Source organism: Phoxinus phoxinus (assembly GCF_949152265.1).
Source record: "Phoxinus phoxinus genome assembly, chromosome: 15".
In the NCBI taxonomy this organism is placed as follows: Eukaryota; Metazoa; Chordata; class Actinopteri; order Cypriniformes; family Leuciscidae; genus Phoxinus; species Phoxinus phoxinus.
In genome coordinates this window covers 26,869,452-26,887,068 of record NC_136890.1, presented here as the reverse complement: position 1 = coordinate 26,887,068, position 17,617 = coordinate 26,869,452, and the positions used below count along the sequence as shown (strand labels likewise).

General features: G+C 39.5%; 1 protein-coding gene across 7 annotated transcripts in view; it reads right to left on the bottom strand.

Moving 5' to 3' along the window:
• The window catches only part of LOC307012279 (cytosolic carboxypeptidase 6-like), a 307,878-nt gene that overhangs the window by 183,894 nt on the left and 106,367 nt on the right, over window positions 1-17,617 (bottom strand). For all 7 annotated transcript variants that reach the window (XM_079638766.1, XM_079638759.1, XM_079638760.1 and 4 more), the window contains one exon: window positions 17,174-17,268. In XM_079638766.1, the coding sequence (XP_079494892.1) occupies window positions 17,174-17,268 (95 nt within the window). The remainder of the gene's footprint in view (window positions 1-17,173; window positions 17,269-17,617) is intronic.

The window sequence follows — 17,617 nt, the reverse complement described above, 5'->3', positions numbered from 1 at the left end:
AGTCTAAAATACATATGACCCACCTGCTGCTCTTGAACTGACAATCTCTCAATCTGTCTCTTTCCCTTTGTCTTTCTATCTCTTTCTCACACCCAGGCCTTTTGTTTCATTAGAGCACACAGATGCACTGATGCTTACTGAATTACAGATGAGTGTTGCCAACCCAAACCAGATGGGACCAATCTATATTCAGATTAGCTATTTCTCTTCATTCATAATAATCCACACTGTTATCCTTCGGTTCATGACAGTTGGATCGCATCAATTGCCTGACACTCCCTTCACCTCGTGTCCAGCCACAATGACACAAAATAGACAAACTACACAACTGCCTTGCCTTGCCTTGCCTTGCCTATTATAATGCAATGCTCCTCATCTGGGCTAACATATTTAGACATTGCTGAGCTTCATCATAATCTAAAATGTGATTGGTTTACAGTAAGGTTACAGGTTACATCCTAATTTGTATACTTCTGATATATACTACACATATGTAAAAGTATGTGTGAGCAGCTTTGGAAAATAATTTTCATTATTACAATCTTAATTTTTGCATATGAGGAGGGTGAGGAAAGACATCAAACTGACCATATATTTATGAAGGGCCCATCTTTTTTAGCTTTCTGTATATGAATATTTTAGCTTGCTTTTAGGATAAACAACGCTTATTTTTCTCATGTGCATTTCCCTAAATTAAGCATCTGTGAGGTAATGTGTATTATGCTTTAGGACATTTTAAGTAAAAAGTGGCACAGTTTAGCCCACTTTCCCTAGCTATTTGCAATGTAATATGATCTGGGCTCTATTCATAAACTAGAATACTATTAAGGATGCACACAGCATGCAAACTAGGATGCAGATCATGCAGCCTTTATGTATTCTTCAGGTCAGCAGCTCTCCATGATAAATTAGGCGCAGAGACAAACTGAACAGATAATGTGAACTGGATGGGAGCCATTGCTTCCTCAGACATTCTGATTCCATGTAATTTGATTGGTTGCCCGCATTAATTCAGTCAGGCTGGAGATTTTTAAGATACTCAGTCCCGCTCAGCTTCAGAATGCATTTACTGCACTTCTCTCTCAAACATGTGCATCCGAGCATGACGGCATATCATTCTCTTAGACACAAACCCAGAAACAACATTCGACTAAAGAAAAAGGCACAATCACAGAGAGATAAATGTTACTTCTGTTGCATATTGCATGTGATTTCAAGTTTCATTTAATTTGATGTTTAACAACAAAACAGTTTTGAATCAAATTATTTTGTTGCATTTCATTTGACAGACATACAACGAAGTTCTATGAAGTATTTGAAGTTTAACTATGGCAGACACGTTTAATTGCTTGTTTGCTGTTATCACGAGATGTTTGGCTAAATGGGAATTAAAACTGTCAAAATCATAACAAAAATGTTTTGTTCACTACTTTTACTGCCAGGGAGGTTAAGCGAGGTTCTCCATCCCAAGCGTCAAAACCTCGTGAAACTAATTATCAATTATCATCGATTCACTGTTGAAGTCCAATATAGATTACATGCTCATGAGTTTTAGAAGTCAGATCAAATGCATTCTTATCCCCTGAAGCGGCAGAACTGGCAGATAATGAGAAAAGAGTAGTGAAAACCAGTTCGCAAAGGCTTGTGGTCTGAGAGAAGGCTACTCTCGGTGGAGAGCAGGAAGAGAGGAGGGATAAGGGGAAGAGTGAGAGGAAAAGAGAGCCGAGAAGAGGCGGGAGATGAGAGGAAAGAGGAAGAATGAAGGGATTGGGCGTCAGCCGATGGATGCAATTAAGGGCGAGTAGCATTTCTTTAGGATTCATCTTCAAAAGCGTGTGGAAATGCTTGGAGAGGTCTGCTTTCTGCAGATACAGGCCGTAGCTTTACTCTGCGTCCCACCAGTCAGCTTGTTGACATAACAGTCTTTCTTTGCTTTTTTTAATTTGCCATGCTCTCTGTCTGTCTCTTCCGAGAAATTATCCACTCTTCGCCCGGCTTTTCCCCATCTCATCTGCCTCTGACAGCAGCGCTTTGTGGAATGGCTGCGATACACACAATCCTCCAGCTGGGGTCAGAGGTCACTTCACAAGCACAAGCGTTCCGTCTCCTCTCAAACTTCAACGCCAGTCAACCTTGAGAATGCGATATCCACGATGCAAGAACGCACGGCGTCTCCTCATCGCTCGCCCCCTGTGGTTTATTAGATTGGAGTGGGAGGGAAGAATAAAGCAGGTAAAGAGGCAGGTACGGCTGGAGCTAATGGTGAAAGCAGCATACAGTAATCATCAGACTGTTGGCCGCAGAGACGCAACACTCAAATAGTTCATTATAAGATGACACAACCAATTTGTAGCAGGGGCGGCAGCAATCTCAAAAATCTCCCCTGACAAAAGCATTTAGATTAGACTGCTTTTCAACCAGGAGAGCACTGACACGAATCGCTACGCTCAACTGGGGGAATGGAATCTGTTTTAATTCTCCTCCAGGCAAACATAAAACTGTCCAGGTAAGTCATTTACGGAGAGGGAGAGGGACTGTTTCACCCAAAAAAGATCTCTTTGTCTCGCACGCGCGCAATGCTAAGACTATTCATCTATTTGTTACATTTCCTTCTATTATAATCTTCCTTTACTGGCTCGGCTCATGAATGCTAATAGCTCTCTTGGAACAACATCGCTGTGTCGATTATTTCCGATCGGAGAGCGACTTGCTCCTTTTTTCCCCCCGCCGATTGTATTACACATGTGAATGAATCCTTCTAGATGAAGCTGGTGGGTGAGAATTGAGTGAGGTGCTATTACATCTAATAAATATAATTTTGTAATTACATTCTGAAAGAAGTGCTTAGACCCCGCTGGCTCTAAAGAATCTCCCAGAGTGCAAGACCACCGCTAACATCTCAGCCAGACCTAATGAACTCCAATGCTGCGCCATCAAATAGATTCTTTATACTCCCTTTTACATTTTAGAGTTACTCTATTCCAACTCTGACACAAAATGCAAAGTAGATGCTCTGTTCCTCAGTATAAGGGCTTAGGCCTTCGTGTCTTATCACGCTACATGCAGAAGCCCCACTCTGATTCCTACAGCTCATGTTAGGAGAGCCAAACTCTACAAAGCAGCATGAAGACAAATTCAGGAAGGGCCAGGGGGAAAGGAAACGTCTAATCCTGGAACACAAACATCGTAAACAGAGAATAGACATGTTGGTAATGTTTGGCGGGGACTGGGGAAATTCAGCAACAAAAGAAAGAGGTGTTAGTTTGCTAAAAGCCCTTTAAGTGTCAGTGTAAATATTTGTGGATTTCCACACACAGAGCGTTGGTCAAGTGTCCAAATGTGATATGCTAAATAAATGTGCTTCTCCCGGCAGAACTCAAGTGTCAGCCCTTAAATGCAGGTCACCGGGGACCTGATGCTACAGGCTCCGCTCGTATGGCTGTTTCCAAGAAAACCGTATCCAAGGGACTATTTCTTTATTCCATCAAGGCTAAAATAAATTCTCGTAACACAAGCTTGCTGTATGTGACTGGCTGTTAAAATAATTTGTTTTTGAATTTCCGTGCGCATGTGTGAATAGCAGGCCCGGTTCCAGAATCAAATCACTGAGGGTGCTTCTGAAATGACTGAGGATGCTCTAGTAAAGTACAGATGTAGGCAAAGCAACAGCTCCACCATAGCAGTATACAGTTAGATATTTAAGATTACTTACAAGTCATCACTTTTACCAAAACATTTTTTTTTTATTAATCTATTAGTCTGCCTTTACATTGCTTTAATGCCTTACTTTTTTAACGTCATATTTATGTCCCTTGCAGAGTGAATCCAGCTTTTATATGTAGAAGTCACTTTCGAAACTTTGCAGCATGCAATAGGCCGTCTGTCCTCTTAGAAGCATGAAAAACAATATTTTTATTCAATGGAGTATATAGGCTGTAGCCTCGAAAGCGAGCAATACTGCTCCTATTACAATTACTGAAACGCTGTCACTTTGTCAGTTCATCGCAATCTCACAAACATCTGTTATAATCAATAAAGCTGTTAACAATGCACAATAAATCTCTTACTTACATTGTGTCAACACTTTGTTTGTTAATGAGAGGTTTCGCGAGCCTGCATAACTCAGCACTGAATAAAAACTCTGGCGTATTGAGCGGTGAGTGGATTCTGACTAACTCAAACACCTCTGATTGGCCATTGCATTCAAGAGGTCAACAACTCTGTGATTGGATACACAGCTCACCGCTGCAAAAACACATTGTAAATAGATACATTTGATATTATCCAGAGAGCAAACACAAATATGCACTGGAGCGTTTGCCAAATCTGTTACGCCAATATATTATTACAGTATCAACTGAGGTGCTCTTGCTTGCGTTTGAGGATGCTTAGCACCCCCGTAGAACCAGTTCTGGTGTAAAGTACTGTACGAGCAAAAATAGACTTGTTTGAAACAGACAGACAGACAGACAGACAGACAGACAGACAGACAGACAGATAGACAGATAGACAGATAGACAGATAGACAGATAGATAGATAGATAGATAGATAGATAGATAGATAGATAGATAGATAGATAGATAGATAGATAGATAGATAGATAGATAGATAGATAGATGTTTTGTGTGATATTTCTATGTTTATTAACAGCAGCATGATGGACAGAGATGCTCTCGGACTCGGATCATGTGTGACACTGATCATCTGACCACTGAGTTTACGAAAAGAGTTTAGACCAGACAGAATCAGGGACTCGATTTGTTTGGAAACGATTCCTTGGGCTCGGTATTATTGCTCAAATTAGCCGAGCCGGTCCTTGTCCTGTATGCCCTTAATTAACAAGCCTGCAATTCCCCTATTAATTAGTACAAGCTATTAGCTATTTTACATCACTCTTCATTTGTCGACAATTAAAAGGCCAATTATTAAAAGCATGCCACACGATTAATTGTGCGAGGGGATGGGCAGCCACATTGGTGTGAAGATGGTGGAGACCTGGGAGAATCAGAGCGGAAGATTTCTCTAAGCTTTCCTGATTGATTGAGTGAGAAAGTTCTGTTACTTCCTGGTGTTGCATACGTAGAAGACAGTGCAAATGATTAGGTAAAGGATAATGTACAGTCAGACCCTGTCAAGTTTATTTTGCAATAATGACTGGCAAACAAGAAAATGACTACAATGACTGTACATTGCAAAAAAGTATAACTGTACTTACACATTAACATTGGTTACCATCAAAGAGGTGCTAAAGTTAAAGAAATAGTTAACCCTAAATATATATAATAAAAAAAAAAGACTTTATGCAAGAAAGAAAATTAAATGCTTATAATTACCAATTTAATTGTCAGAAATCACAATAAATAATTAGAGGTACTGGTAGAGCACTGATAATGGGATTGATAGTACTTGATATCGAAAAGAAAGCATTATCACACATCCCTATATGTATTTTCAGGGGGCGGGTATAAGGTCTCAAGTTTTTACCTGACATAAATGTCACCATCTTGCACAAGGCCATAGGACAAAAAGACCATCAATCTATATTTTTTAGAAACAGTTCTCTTAGGTTTGAGACCTGAGATCTTTAACGCAGATATACACATACTTTCAAAAACATAAGTGCTAAGCAATGGCAAAAATAAGATTAATCAATCTAATGCACTGCACTGCAGCACAAATGCATTTCCATTTAGAAGCAGACCCCCTCTTGGCTACTATAATCAAAGAGCAATGTAAGCCATTACGAAATTACTTCCATCATAGTTTCCGTGCCAAGCTCCTCCATCTCACATTGGCATTCATTGTGTCAGATGTTTGGAGCGACCCTCAAAACTTTGAGCCATAAACCACCTAGACACAGAGTTCCAGCGTCAGAACCTCTTGAAAGGGACAGAATGGGGACACAAAACAAAATGGCCTTTCAGTCTAATGGCAATATATATATAAAAAAAGAAACTCAACGAATCCAACACTGTCCTTCTATCGCTAACTTCATGATGTTGTAACGAGGCAGAGAAGATTGTTTGTTTCATATTTGGTTTGTGTGGTGAGTGTATGCTCCACAAGTGAAATAAACTTATATTTTGCATTTTTCATTAAAAAAAAATTCAATTCCAAATTACATTATCAGCAAATCCTTCAGAAATCATCCTAATATGCTGATTTGCTGCTCAGGCAACATTTATAACTATTATTATCAATGGTGATTTTTTGGTGATACTTTTATTTGTCAGTGATGCATTAAATTGATTAAAAGTGAAAGTGATGATATTTATAATGTTACAAAAGATGTCTATTTAATACATGCTTTAGTAAATGCTGTTGATTGAACTTTCTATTAATCAAAAAAGTATCACCATTTCCACAAAAATGTTAAGCATCACAACTGTTTTCCATGCCACCTTACTTATTTATTTAAAAAAAAAATTAACAGCACACCGGCCTTGTAAGCAGTGAAGACTCCCAGGATAACCAGAGGCCCATGGGGCCTACAGAGAAAGAGAGTGAAAAAGATGGATAAAGAAGGAGAGTGAGGAAAGAGTTTCCTCTCCTCTAAGGTGAGCTTCCCCTACCCACAGCTTAACCAATCAGACTCAACAGCAGGAGCCCAGTGATTGACAGGGCAATTACCGCTAGCAGCCTCTCTGGTGGATCCGGAGACATCTCCAAATACAATTTCACTATTTTGTTACATCAGACGTTCACAGGAAGGATTTAGTACAAAAGCAAAATTGCCAGGCGGACTCATGGTGGAGCAGTCCTGCTGGTGGAAAACTTCCTTACCGTGCGAGTGTGTGCGTGTTTTCATTCCACGCTTTTTTCATAAAAACATACCCTTGGCCAAGGTTATTTCCCACTAACCCCTGTGCTATTTTTGAAAGTATTTTTCTCAATAATAGTTTTTCTCTTTGAGGAATGATAGAAGAGGTCTTTGCTGCTGGTGAGAGGAGAAACACACCATTAAAAGTATCTCTTTAAATACATAAACGTAAAGGACGACAGTGAGCTACTTATTATGGTAATAAGAGTGGCTTTTTACAGTGATAAACTGAGTCCTTCATACACTGTATGATAGGGAGAGTGGGGTAAGCTGTGCCACATTACTGAACTTGTCCTCTAGGCAAGGAGAAATGCTTAAATTAATAAACCTAATTCTATTTTAGAATGCGATAGAAAAAAGTCTAAATTCAAAGAAAAATATTAGCATAAATGATATGAAATATTTTAATATAAAGTCATGTGAGAAACATTAAACCCAGTTTGCTAGATTAAGGTTGTGACGCATCTTACCCCACTCTCCCTTATGAAAAACCGTAATTTTGCCTTGCAGTTCTCCTGCAGGCGTTTGAATCCACATTAATTCACAAGTGACAGTTCTGTAGCTTTGTGCCAGGAGATGAAAAGCTCTGTTGCAATCACAGCTGCAATCCCTCACTGTTCTTTGAAATGACATCTAGCGCAGGTCTGATCGCTGCAAAAGTTTCTTGTTTTTCGGTACGGATGGCACCCGCTCTTCTCTGCCTCCACTGCATGCTGGGAGTTCCCAGCAGCATCTGCTGAGAGTGCCACAGAGCTCTCCATATTCACAGAACCCAGAACGCCAGAAGCTCAGTGACACTACACTCGCTGCGCTTGCCGTTTTTGCCGGCAGAAAGAAGCTGCTTGCTAATTCTTCGCTCTATCAGGCTAACAAATAAGCCCACACTGTGGGGGGTGGGAAGGGGGGGTACCGTCTCCCCTCTCCAAGTTGAGAAGGTTGTCACCTTGGAGTGTGAATGAAGAGGGGGGGAAAGCTTTCCATAAAAAGAGATGAGAAAAAAAAGAGAAAAGGGAAGATACACAGAGGCACTTCTGCGGAGAGACAACACATTCTGCATATATTATTCTAAACCTCACTTTAGTGTATGATAAAGTGTCTAAACTCAAATTGTTCTAGAAAAACTAAACAAAGATATGTGTTTGCATTCAAACTTGTGCCACTGATATAGAAAATGTGTGGCATGCTAAAAAAAAGTACATTGTCAGAATACATGGTTACTTCTGAATTGCTGTCAATAGAGAAGGATACTTTGTGCTGCCATAGTGCTGCGTAGTTCCAGCATCTACCAGCAGGTGCTAATGTGGCCACACCATATTGAGCTAAAACTAAATTGAGCTAAACTCGTTATATTTTAGCTTCCTTTCTATGTTAGAGCATTAAATATAGCCTTAATAACCTCTTTCATGCCAGTGAACAGTTCGAAAATGCATCCACTGTAAAGAGCAACAAGTTAAGCACATTTAAGACCAACAAAACAAGGTGTAAGAGTGAAATCGTCAAATATACAGGAAACAACTACAGGAAACAACTAAATCACCTAAATCAACTGCAAAATCACCTACTGCACCTGAGTGGACAAACACACACACATTGGGTTTCCATGGGGACAGTCCATAGACAATGATTTTTATACTGAACAAACTGTAGGCTATATTCTATCCCCTAACCCCTAAACACAACCCTCACATTAAAAACATAAACAAAAAACATAACTTAGTATGATTTAAAAGCTGTCATGGTGGCCAAAAATGAAATGTTATCCCCACAACGTATAGGGAACACCTGAATGCCCCCCTTCTTTTTCTAAATTTTTATACATCTTTACTTCTATGAAAAACAATTTAATTTGCATTGTTGCTCGGTTTATTTGTCCTATTGCTTGAGATTTGTTTCTTTGTTCATTATTTATTCTACTTTTTATTTGAATAATTATTTGAAAACCTTGCATTTAATTAGTACTTGATCAGTACTTAGGGAATACTTCTCAAGGCCACAATATTTAATTTGTTAACATTTATATTGATATTTAACTTAACTTATTTAATTTTTTTCTCTTGTATCACAAGAGAAGGTATTGAGAATTATTAATGTTAGTGGTATTATTTGACTACTGAATTGCTGGTATTGTTGTGAAAACCTTAATATGGTTATATAAACATCAATATATAGTTTCATCTAACTTTGCCAACAAAACTCTCCTAAAAAGAAATACAATGGTCTGGTTGACAGACCTATGAAACAAGCAGCAAAATCACTTTTGAGAAGGGAGAGAGAGTAACTAAAAGCTGAGAGAGCCAATGATGCAGAAGAAAAAGAGGTACAGTCTATCCTACAATAAGCACCCAGAATCTCAATATGGCCATAGAATGGATCTAATGTGTCAGGAGGATCAACAGTCAAAGGTCTCTCTCTCTTTTGCTGAATGCTAAACAGCTCTCAGTCCTGTGAAGAGCTCACAACCACTTCATCCTCCCACTTAAAAGCAAAAAGCCCAATGCATCAGTCCTCCTCACTGCTGCCAGCCTGCTAAAACACAACCACATAAACCACAGCGCAAGAGATACCTATAACGATTCCAAAACCACCATTAAGCTAACAACAGTCCCAGCCACATTCCCAGACCACTCGCGGTCTCTCTGATGCTTACTGAACACAAATATGGCAAGCTCCAAAGTGATTGGCTGGCTATGAGTCAAGGTACACAGGCTTTAACCAAGGAAACAAAGTTGTTTTAAAAGTTTGCTGGATTAGCTAAAAATTGTTCATGGCACTGAATCTTTGAAATATATTTAAGAGATTTGTTTGAGCTATACTGTAGATCTGCATTCTTGCAGAATACCCATGAGACCTGGTTAAATTGGTTGAGACATGGGACTACATTTCTTGTTGTAGGCGGGTGCAGGCGGTTCTGCTAAGAGTGTGTGAATATATATATATATATATATATATATATATATATATATATATATATATATATATATATATATATATATATATATATATATATTTAGCTAATATATATATATTTATATATATTTATGCACATAAAATACAATTCCCATTAAGTTCTTTTTGTTTCAATGAGACGCTTCAAAACTCAATGAAAAAAAAAAAATCAAGTTGGGAGTGGGTAAAGACGAACTGGTTTGGGACACTTGAGCGCACTTATATTTTATATTTATATTTACATTCTGCACAAATAATTCCCATGAGAATTAATTTGATTCAGATCCAATTTTTGATTCAGATTCAAATGAGGTAATGCATCATTAACATAAATTTGTGTTGACCAATCACAAATTGGTTGTGCAAGCAAGTTTTACACAATAGCAATTTCTAGGGGATTAAATATTTTATAGTTGAATAACTAGAACATTTTTACAAATGTTGCTGTTTGAGCATTGGTCTGTGTGGCAAGCAGTGCGGGGCCAAGAACTGTGGAAACGGAGCGATTCTCGAGTCCCATGGAGGAGCTCCGGAAGGATTAAAAGAGGAGAGACAACATACTTTGTTTTGTTTTGTTTTAGTTTATATTCCTTTTGTTGTTTATATTTATTTTGTGATTAAAGTTTTACGTTAAATATTTGCTGGTTCCCACCTCCTCCTTCACTCAAATTGAACATTGCTACAATGGTGCCGAAACCCAGGAGGAAGGAGGAACCCACTGTCAAAGAGCCTTCACCGCTGTGGGAAACTTGTGGTGCCAACAAGCAGGGCTGAGCAGAGTCCGCCGCCATAGACACTCGAGGCGGGGGGCTGGAGTGCTCTATTTTTTTCTCTCATCCTTTTCCTGCCCTTCTGTGGCCGCCGTGACGCTGCGAAGGGCAATGGGGAAATGTGGCATACAGGGTGGGGCAAGAACCATGGGAACAGAGCGAGGTTACCTGCACACCAAACTAAAGACACCACACCTGCGTACATACTCAAGTCTCATGGAGTAGCTCCGGAAGGATAAAAGGAGGAGTGACGAGAGAGGCCTAGGCCTGGAATTTATGTTGTTGTTTAGTTTTAGTTTATGTGCCAGTCGTCCATGAGGGGCTGCCGCTTTACTTTTATTTTGTTGTTTATGTTTATGTTCTGCTTACGTAGAATGTTCGCAGATTCCAACTTAAACATTGTTACAGTCTCCAAAGTTACAAAGCAAAAAGATTACTCCAAAGGGAGATATTGTCTATAGTAAGCACTGTTTCTGAGCAACACACTATGGTTGCTCATTGGCCATTTCCCGTCCTATTGCTGAACTGTAGGCGCATAAACACACGCATATATCCAGAAACAAACATGCACGCATCCAAGTTCCAGTCTGATGCCTGTCTGTCTATCATGGGCCAAGAACAGATGAGCCCAAGGCGGCGTGCGCACACACACACATACACACACACACACACACACACACACACACACACACACACACACACACACACACACACACACACACACACACACACACACACACACACACACACACACACACACACACACACACACACACACACACACACACACAGAGAGCTCCAGCATCAGCCAGCCTTAAGGAAGAACGGTCTCTGCAGATAGAGATAAAGGTTTCAACTTTCAGGTTAAAAGTGACTTTTTCCACAGATAAAGGCAGCAATCGCAATCTGTTCTCTTCTTTTTCTTAAACTGTCTCTCTCTCTCCCATTTCTCACTCTCTTTCTCGCTCCCACGCTCAATCTTTTTTTTTCTTGACTTTATCCAATGCTGCATACAAGGCTGGATCAGACAGTTAACGCTGCTCTTTGCTTTATTTCATATCTACTTGTCAAAGAGAGATTAGCAGTTTTTGAGCGGTTCCACTTTGCTGTCATGATGGAAAATGAATGAAAAGTAGAATGTGAAAGAGAAATTCACAGGCAACAACAATACAAACCAAAATCTCAAGAGAAATGAAAGACAGCTGTTTGGGGTTTTTGAAGCTCAAAACATTGAGATTGAATAAATGTCTTCTGAAATTGCCCCTCGGGAACTAGGAATCACAGAAGAATACTCACAAATGTTGTTGAAACCATATGTTTGGGCGGGACATTCTCGGGCTCATCCCCTTTCTTTTTAGATAGCCAATAGTCTTTAGTTTTTGTCACAGCCGGTCACAACCACATGCAACGTGCAAGGAGTATAAAACCAAGGAGACAAACACAACCAAAGACACACCAAAAAAGTAGTATAATTTAGGGTGAAGAGAGATTCTTGATTTAGACAATAAGTTTAATTTTGGACAATATACGCATATATTCTTATTTTGTGGCATAAATGCATTAAAGTAACTCCCACACTGAACACTAACAATAATTACTGTATTTTCTTTTTGATTACATCATTATGGTAATATATAGATGTCATAGTAAGATACGCCCCTCTTGAAGTTGTGGTGCCTGATTAAATGTCCCAGGTGTCTTTTTTGAATATTATTCAGTCAGCACACCATTGTAGCTTAGTACATAACATACCAATCAGAATACAGTTTAGAAACGGTTTATAGCTCAAGTGCTCAATATATATTTATTTTTTTTATTTACTAAAATGTTTTCATAGTTTGTATTGTCCCTTATTAATGCAAAGTCATTACAGAATTATAAGAATTTATGATGATAATGTCCAAAATGCTACAATTACAAACGTTTGAAGTGCACTGTATTAAATAGGCAACTATGGAATATTAACAACATTGCCATGTGAAAAAGATAAACACTCACTCATCGCCGTTGCGCAGAATATTGTACAGCCACTGCATTTTCAAACTATTATAACTACACAAAAAAAGACCTAAAATGGACAACATTTTGATTCCAAAGAGACTTGAACTAGCTTAACAAGCTATATGTCCTTGGCCCAAAACAAATTTTAACGGGTACTTTTTGCAGTACACTGACCAGCACTAAATCAGCACCTAACTAGCATAGAATTTAATTTAGGGTGGTACAGTCCATATAGCCATTATCACGTGTGTGCTTGAGTTTGTTGTGAAGAAGGGGGCATGTGTACCTGCATGTAAAAGTGTGTGAAAGGCCTCCCTTTGCGTCGCAGCATGTTGTTTTCACATCTCTATAATTGGATGAGAAACGGAGGATCGCCTTGCGTTTGTGTGAAAATTACGTGGTCTTTCCTCGCTTTATTGAAGTCCTAATGCCCGAGTCTGCGCCACAGCAGCATGCGGTATGATCAGCTCACCCTGATCCAGCCATCTGATGACTATCACTGTGGCATTTGTACACAGAGGTTCTGTCGCTTTCGCTTGGGTATGCAGAGTCTCTAAATGCTACAGGCTTATTTTCGCACCACATGCCGCAGACAAACACAAACGGTGGTCCTTTGAGCTCCAGATTGGTATTAAAAAAAAACAGCATTATTCAGACAATGACTTTGATGCTGCTGGAAATAAAAGAAATGTCGTCTAATGTCAATCTGCCTCCTCCCTGCTATGAAAATGTTAGAAAGTTAGCAAAAATGGCTCAATTTCCAGTTAGCAAAAAAGTTTTTACAAAATTTGATAATAGAAGGGCGACTTTGTGATGTTATACATTAACTAGAAGGAAGAGATGATCGGTTCACGAGCAGCTTTAACTGCTCAACAGCGATCTGTCAGACACATTAAAGGGCCACAAAACGGTATTTATTGTTTAGATTTCTTCAAAAAATTACCAAATTTGAAAGTTGAGACTTTGTTTCATATCAAAAGTAACCTGGTCTGTCCTGTCTGTCAGTGCTTTTGTGTGCTCTCTTCTCCGCAATGTATTTTTCACAGCGTGAGAACATAGTGGGGCGTGAGAGCGGCGTAGCTTGTCGGACATGGCAACCGTAACTAAAGAGGGCGGGTCTTAGCGAACGGTCAATTATGTCCCAGGGGTTGATTTTTACTAAAACTAACAAAAACAGATTAAACTAACTTTTTTTTTTTGGTTATATTAAGGTCACATTAAAAACTTCCAAGCCTCCATCCTTTATTTTTGCTATATTTTTGCAAATAATTTGCTATAATTTATGAAAATTGTTGTATGCCTTAAAACTATGATAACCTGAACAAAAAGTTAAAATCAATGTAAATATAATTTGTGAGCATACTATTTTTATTCTTTATTATTTCCAATAAAGCTGCAATATTGTCAAATTATGCACAACAATTAAATATTATGTAATTGTGTGTATTTATAAATGTATTTTAAAACACTTATTTTTTATCATAATTGTGCTACCTTAGAGCAATTAAATTTCTAAAGAGAGGTTTGAGGGGTGCAGGCCTATAAAAACTGAGATATGACTTGCTACAAACTCTTAAATACCCCCAGCACTCTCCTGAGGGAAATGTTTAACATGGGCACGTAGGAGACGTCAGCTTGACTGTGAAATGTTTTGCAGTCCATTGTTTTCCGGCAGCATCTCCATCTAATTGTCTTGTCCCATTAGGCCGTGACCAGGGTTTGGCAGAGGAAGACAGGCTCCCTTGGCAGATGCCTGCCATTTGTCTGAATGCCCTTGATCGACTCGTGACAGATGTCAAGGCTTCCGTTGAGCGGGTATTTTCTGTCACATGACCTCTGTTCGGCGCGTCAGAATAACGCGGCGTAGTGGCTCTCGTACGCACCCGTATGGATGCACACACACTTCTGCATCCATCAGTTCCCTGCTATTACCTCTGACAGGCCTCACCTGCCCAGACGGCATGACCCATGAAAATTCAACCTGGCAGATGAGTGTTTGAATGGTAATGCACCACTCTGATTGATACTGATAGGAGGCGTGGATGTATCAGTGTGTGTGTGTGTATGTGGGGGTACGTGTTTAGTAATTAGGGATTTGCAAACTTAACTTTTTCCAAAGTTGTTGGAAAGTGCTCAAAGTACACTGGCACACTATAAAAGCAGCGGTACACTATGGGCCCTATCTTGCACCCAGCGCAATTGACTTTGTACACCGACGCATGTATCATTCCTATTTTGCACCCGCGCACAGCGGACTTTTCCCTCCACAGACGCACGTCGGTAAATTAGGGAATGAACTTGCGCTCGCGGGGGTGGTTCAGCGCAAAGAGGAGGCGTGTTCCGGCGCAAAACTCCCCTGGTGCTATTTTCCAGTTTTAGAAAGCAATTGCGCCACTGACCAGGAAAAAAACAGTCTAAAGACAGTGGCGCATTGCGCGTTAGTGATATGGTATTTTAAGGGCGCATGCTTGGCCATAATGTAGTGTGTTAACGCGCATCTACTTTGATTCTCTAATATAAACAGACGCAGCAGTTTTCATTTTTGCAAATCATACATTATTACAAGGAAAAATATTAACACACAAGGGAAATCATTGTTGTGTCCGTGAAGATGTGGAAAAAGATCTATCTAGATAAAAAAAAAAAAAAAAATCTAGATTAGGCTACACATTTACCCAAATTATACGCCTGTTTAACCGAAGCTAATTTGGGTGGGTTTGGGCTCCTGGCGTGCGCTGGCAAATCCGCCGTTATAATAGCGATCCGCCGTGGAACAAGCGCGCCGGCTCTTAAAGGGAATGTGAGAGGACGCTCTGATTGGTTTATTTCACGTTACGCCCAAACCACACCTATGAATAATGAAGCTACTTCAGACCAACCCCTTTTACATTTGCGCCAGGCGCAAGAGGCGTTTATCCCGCCGGGAAAATAGCAACAGCGCCGGGATCCGCCCACAAAGTTACTTGCGCTTTGCGCTTTGACACTTGTGTTTCAGATCGTTAAAATAGGGCCCTATAAGACTGAAACGTGTTGCTGCAATAAGTGAAGAAAAAAAAAAAAAACGATTAAATCTCTAACAGCTCTTTCCCCCTTAGGCCGTGTGTCCACCAAAGAGTTTTTTCACGCGGCTGGCGTGTTTTTTCAATTGTTTTTAATGGGAGCGCCGCGTTTTTAAAACGCCACAAGCGTAACGAGGCGTTCAGCGTTTTTTACAGGTCGCCGAGAGTTGAAGAATGTTCAACCTCATCACTGTCACTTTTTACCCAACCGACCAATCACAGTGGAGGAGGGGCGGGACTAATACCACACCGACCAACGGATATTCTGTATCATAGCAACGAAGCGTCTCAACTGAAAAATAAAAACGCTCTCAAGCACACATAGCTCGCGTTTTCAGCAGAGCGCCTAGCGTTGGTGGACACACGGCCTTAGTGTTCATGAATATAATGTGTAATTTTTTATCAAATGAACGCAGCCTTGGTGGGTATATAAGTCTTTTCAAAATCATTAAACATTAAACCACTGTTTTAACTAATAAATATAATTTATATAATTTATATTTCTAATTCCTCCAACTTTAATTTATTTTCATGAATTTACACTGTAAACCATAAATGGATTTATTCTGTAATAACACTTAAAATATACTATAAAATAATAATAATTTATAATTGCAAATTTGTGTGAAAAACAAATTGCAGGATCATAAATCATAAATAATCAGAGATATGTTGTAATTGACACACCTAGACTGTGATTAGAAAAGCACACAACAACTAGACAAAAAAAAACCCAAGAAACTGAGTCTTTAAATGTGTATATGGAGATTAGCTTCAGCGGTTCAGCATTTGGCATAATCATAGACAAGAGATCAAATAAGCCATATGTGAAGAATAGCAGATCTCACACAGAGCAGGAAGGATTTGATCTTATCTTTACATTGATGCAATACATGTAGCCATTTAACAGACATCCAAAAATACACACAGCTAGGGGATTGCATTTGTCTTTCACGCATCTCCTCCTCCACGAAGGCAGATGTGTGTCTAATAAAACCATCCCTACCCCTGACAGAGCGCAAAGAGACAAGCTGATTAAAAGACACACAAAACACGTTTAGAGAAAATGGCGCCTATGATGAGTTTGTCCAGCCTGAAGCTCACTTCCTTCTCTGGCATTTCTCACAATTCCTCTATCAACAGCCCTGTAACTGTCCCTTTTTCTACCCAGATGGCGTCACCATGGAGACCAAACATCCGCAGCAACACAACCTCTCATCTGGAACATCAAACACACCATTGTCAACTTGGAGAAGGAAGAGAAAGTGAGAAAGTGTTGAATGCTTCCTTTAAGGAACACCGGCAGTGTGAAAACTCAAAAGAGGTGGTAACGAAAAATCCTGTTGTTTGTGGAAGAGAGATAAGACAGATATTGTGAGTCAGATATGACGACAGTGTACACAGACAAGTCTTCTTATTCGCCGTGTCTGCAGGGCATGTGTGGAACCCATGCTTGGGCCAGCATTACACACATGGAAGATAAGTCGTGGATTTGTTATTTGGAATTAAAGCGTGGAAAGCGCAGTGGTGAACAGTGTGTAGGTGGAGATGGGATATTTGCAGAGGGTATGAATACCATTTAGGCCGACTGGTCGACTTCACCACGGGGGACATCCCATCTCTGTACAGGCTCTTGGTCTTGCTGAAGTTCACGATGTTAAAAATCACTCTCTGAAACAATAAGAAACAGACATTTTTGTGAGATGGAACCAAGGTTATTTTATTATATTTGAAAATGCACACAGCATTGGGGAAAAAAAAGCCCTACAAAAATGAGAGATGACATTTTTGAAACTGAAAAACAAAAACTATGTGCACTACAAATCAAAATGAAAATGGTTTAGCTTTTAGTTTTTGTTGTATGTGACATTTAGGGACAGTTAAATCGGAAATCGATTACCGGTAGATCACTATAAAGAAACAATAAATAAATACATGTTAAAATAAATACATACATAAATAAAGTGGCTTACAGCAAATAAAAAAGCATGACATTTATTTTCATCGAGTTGCCAATGCA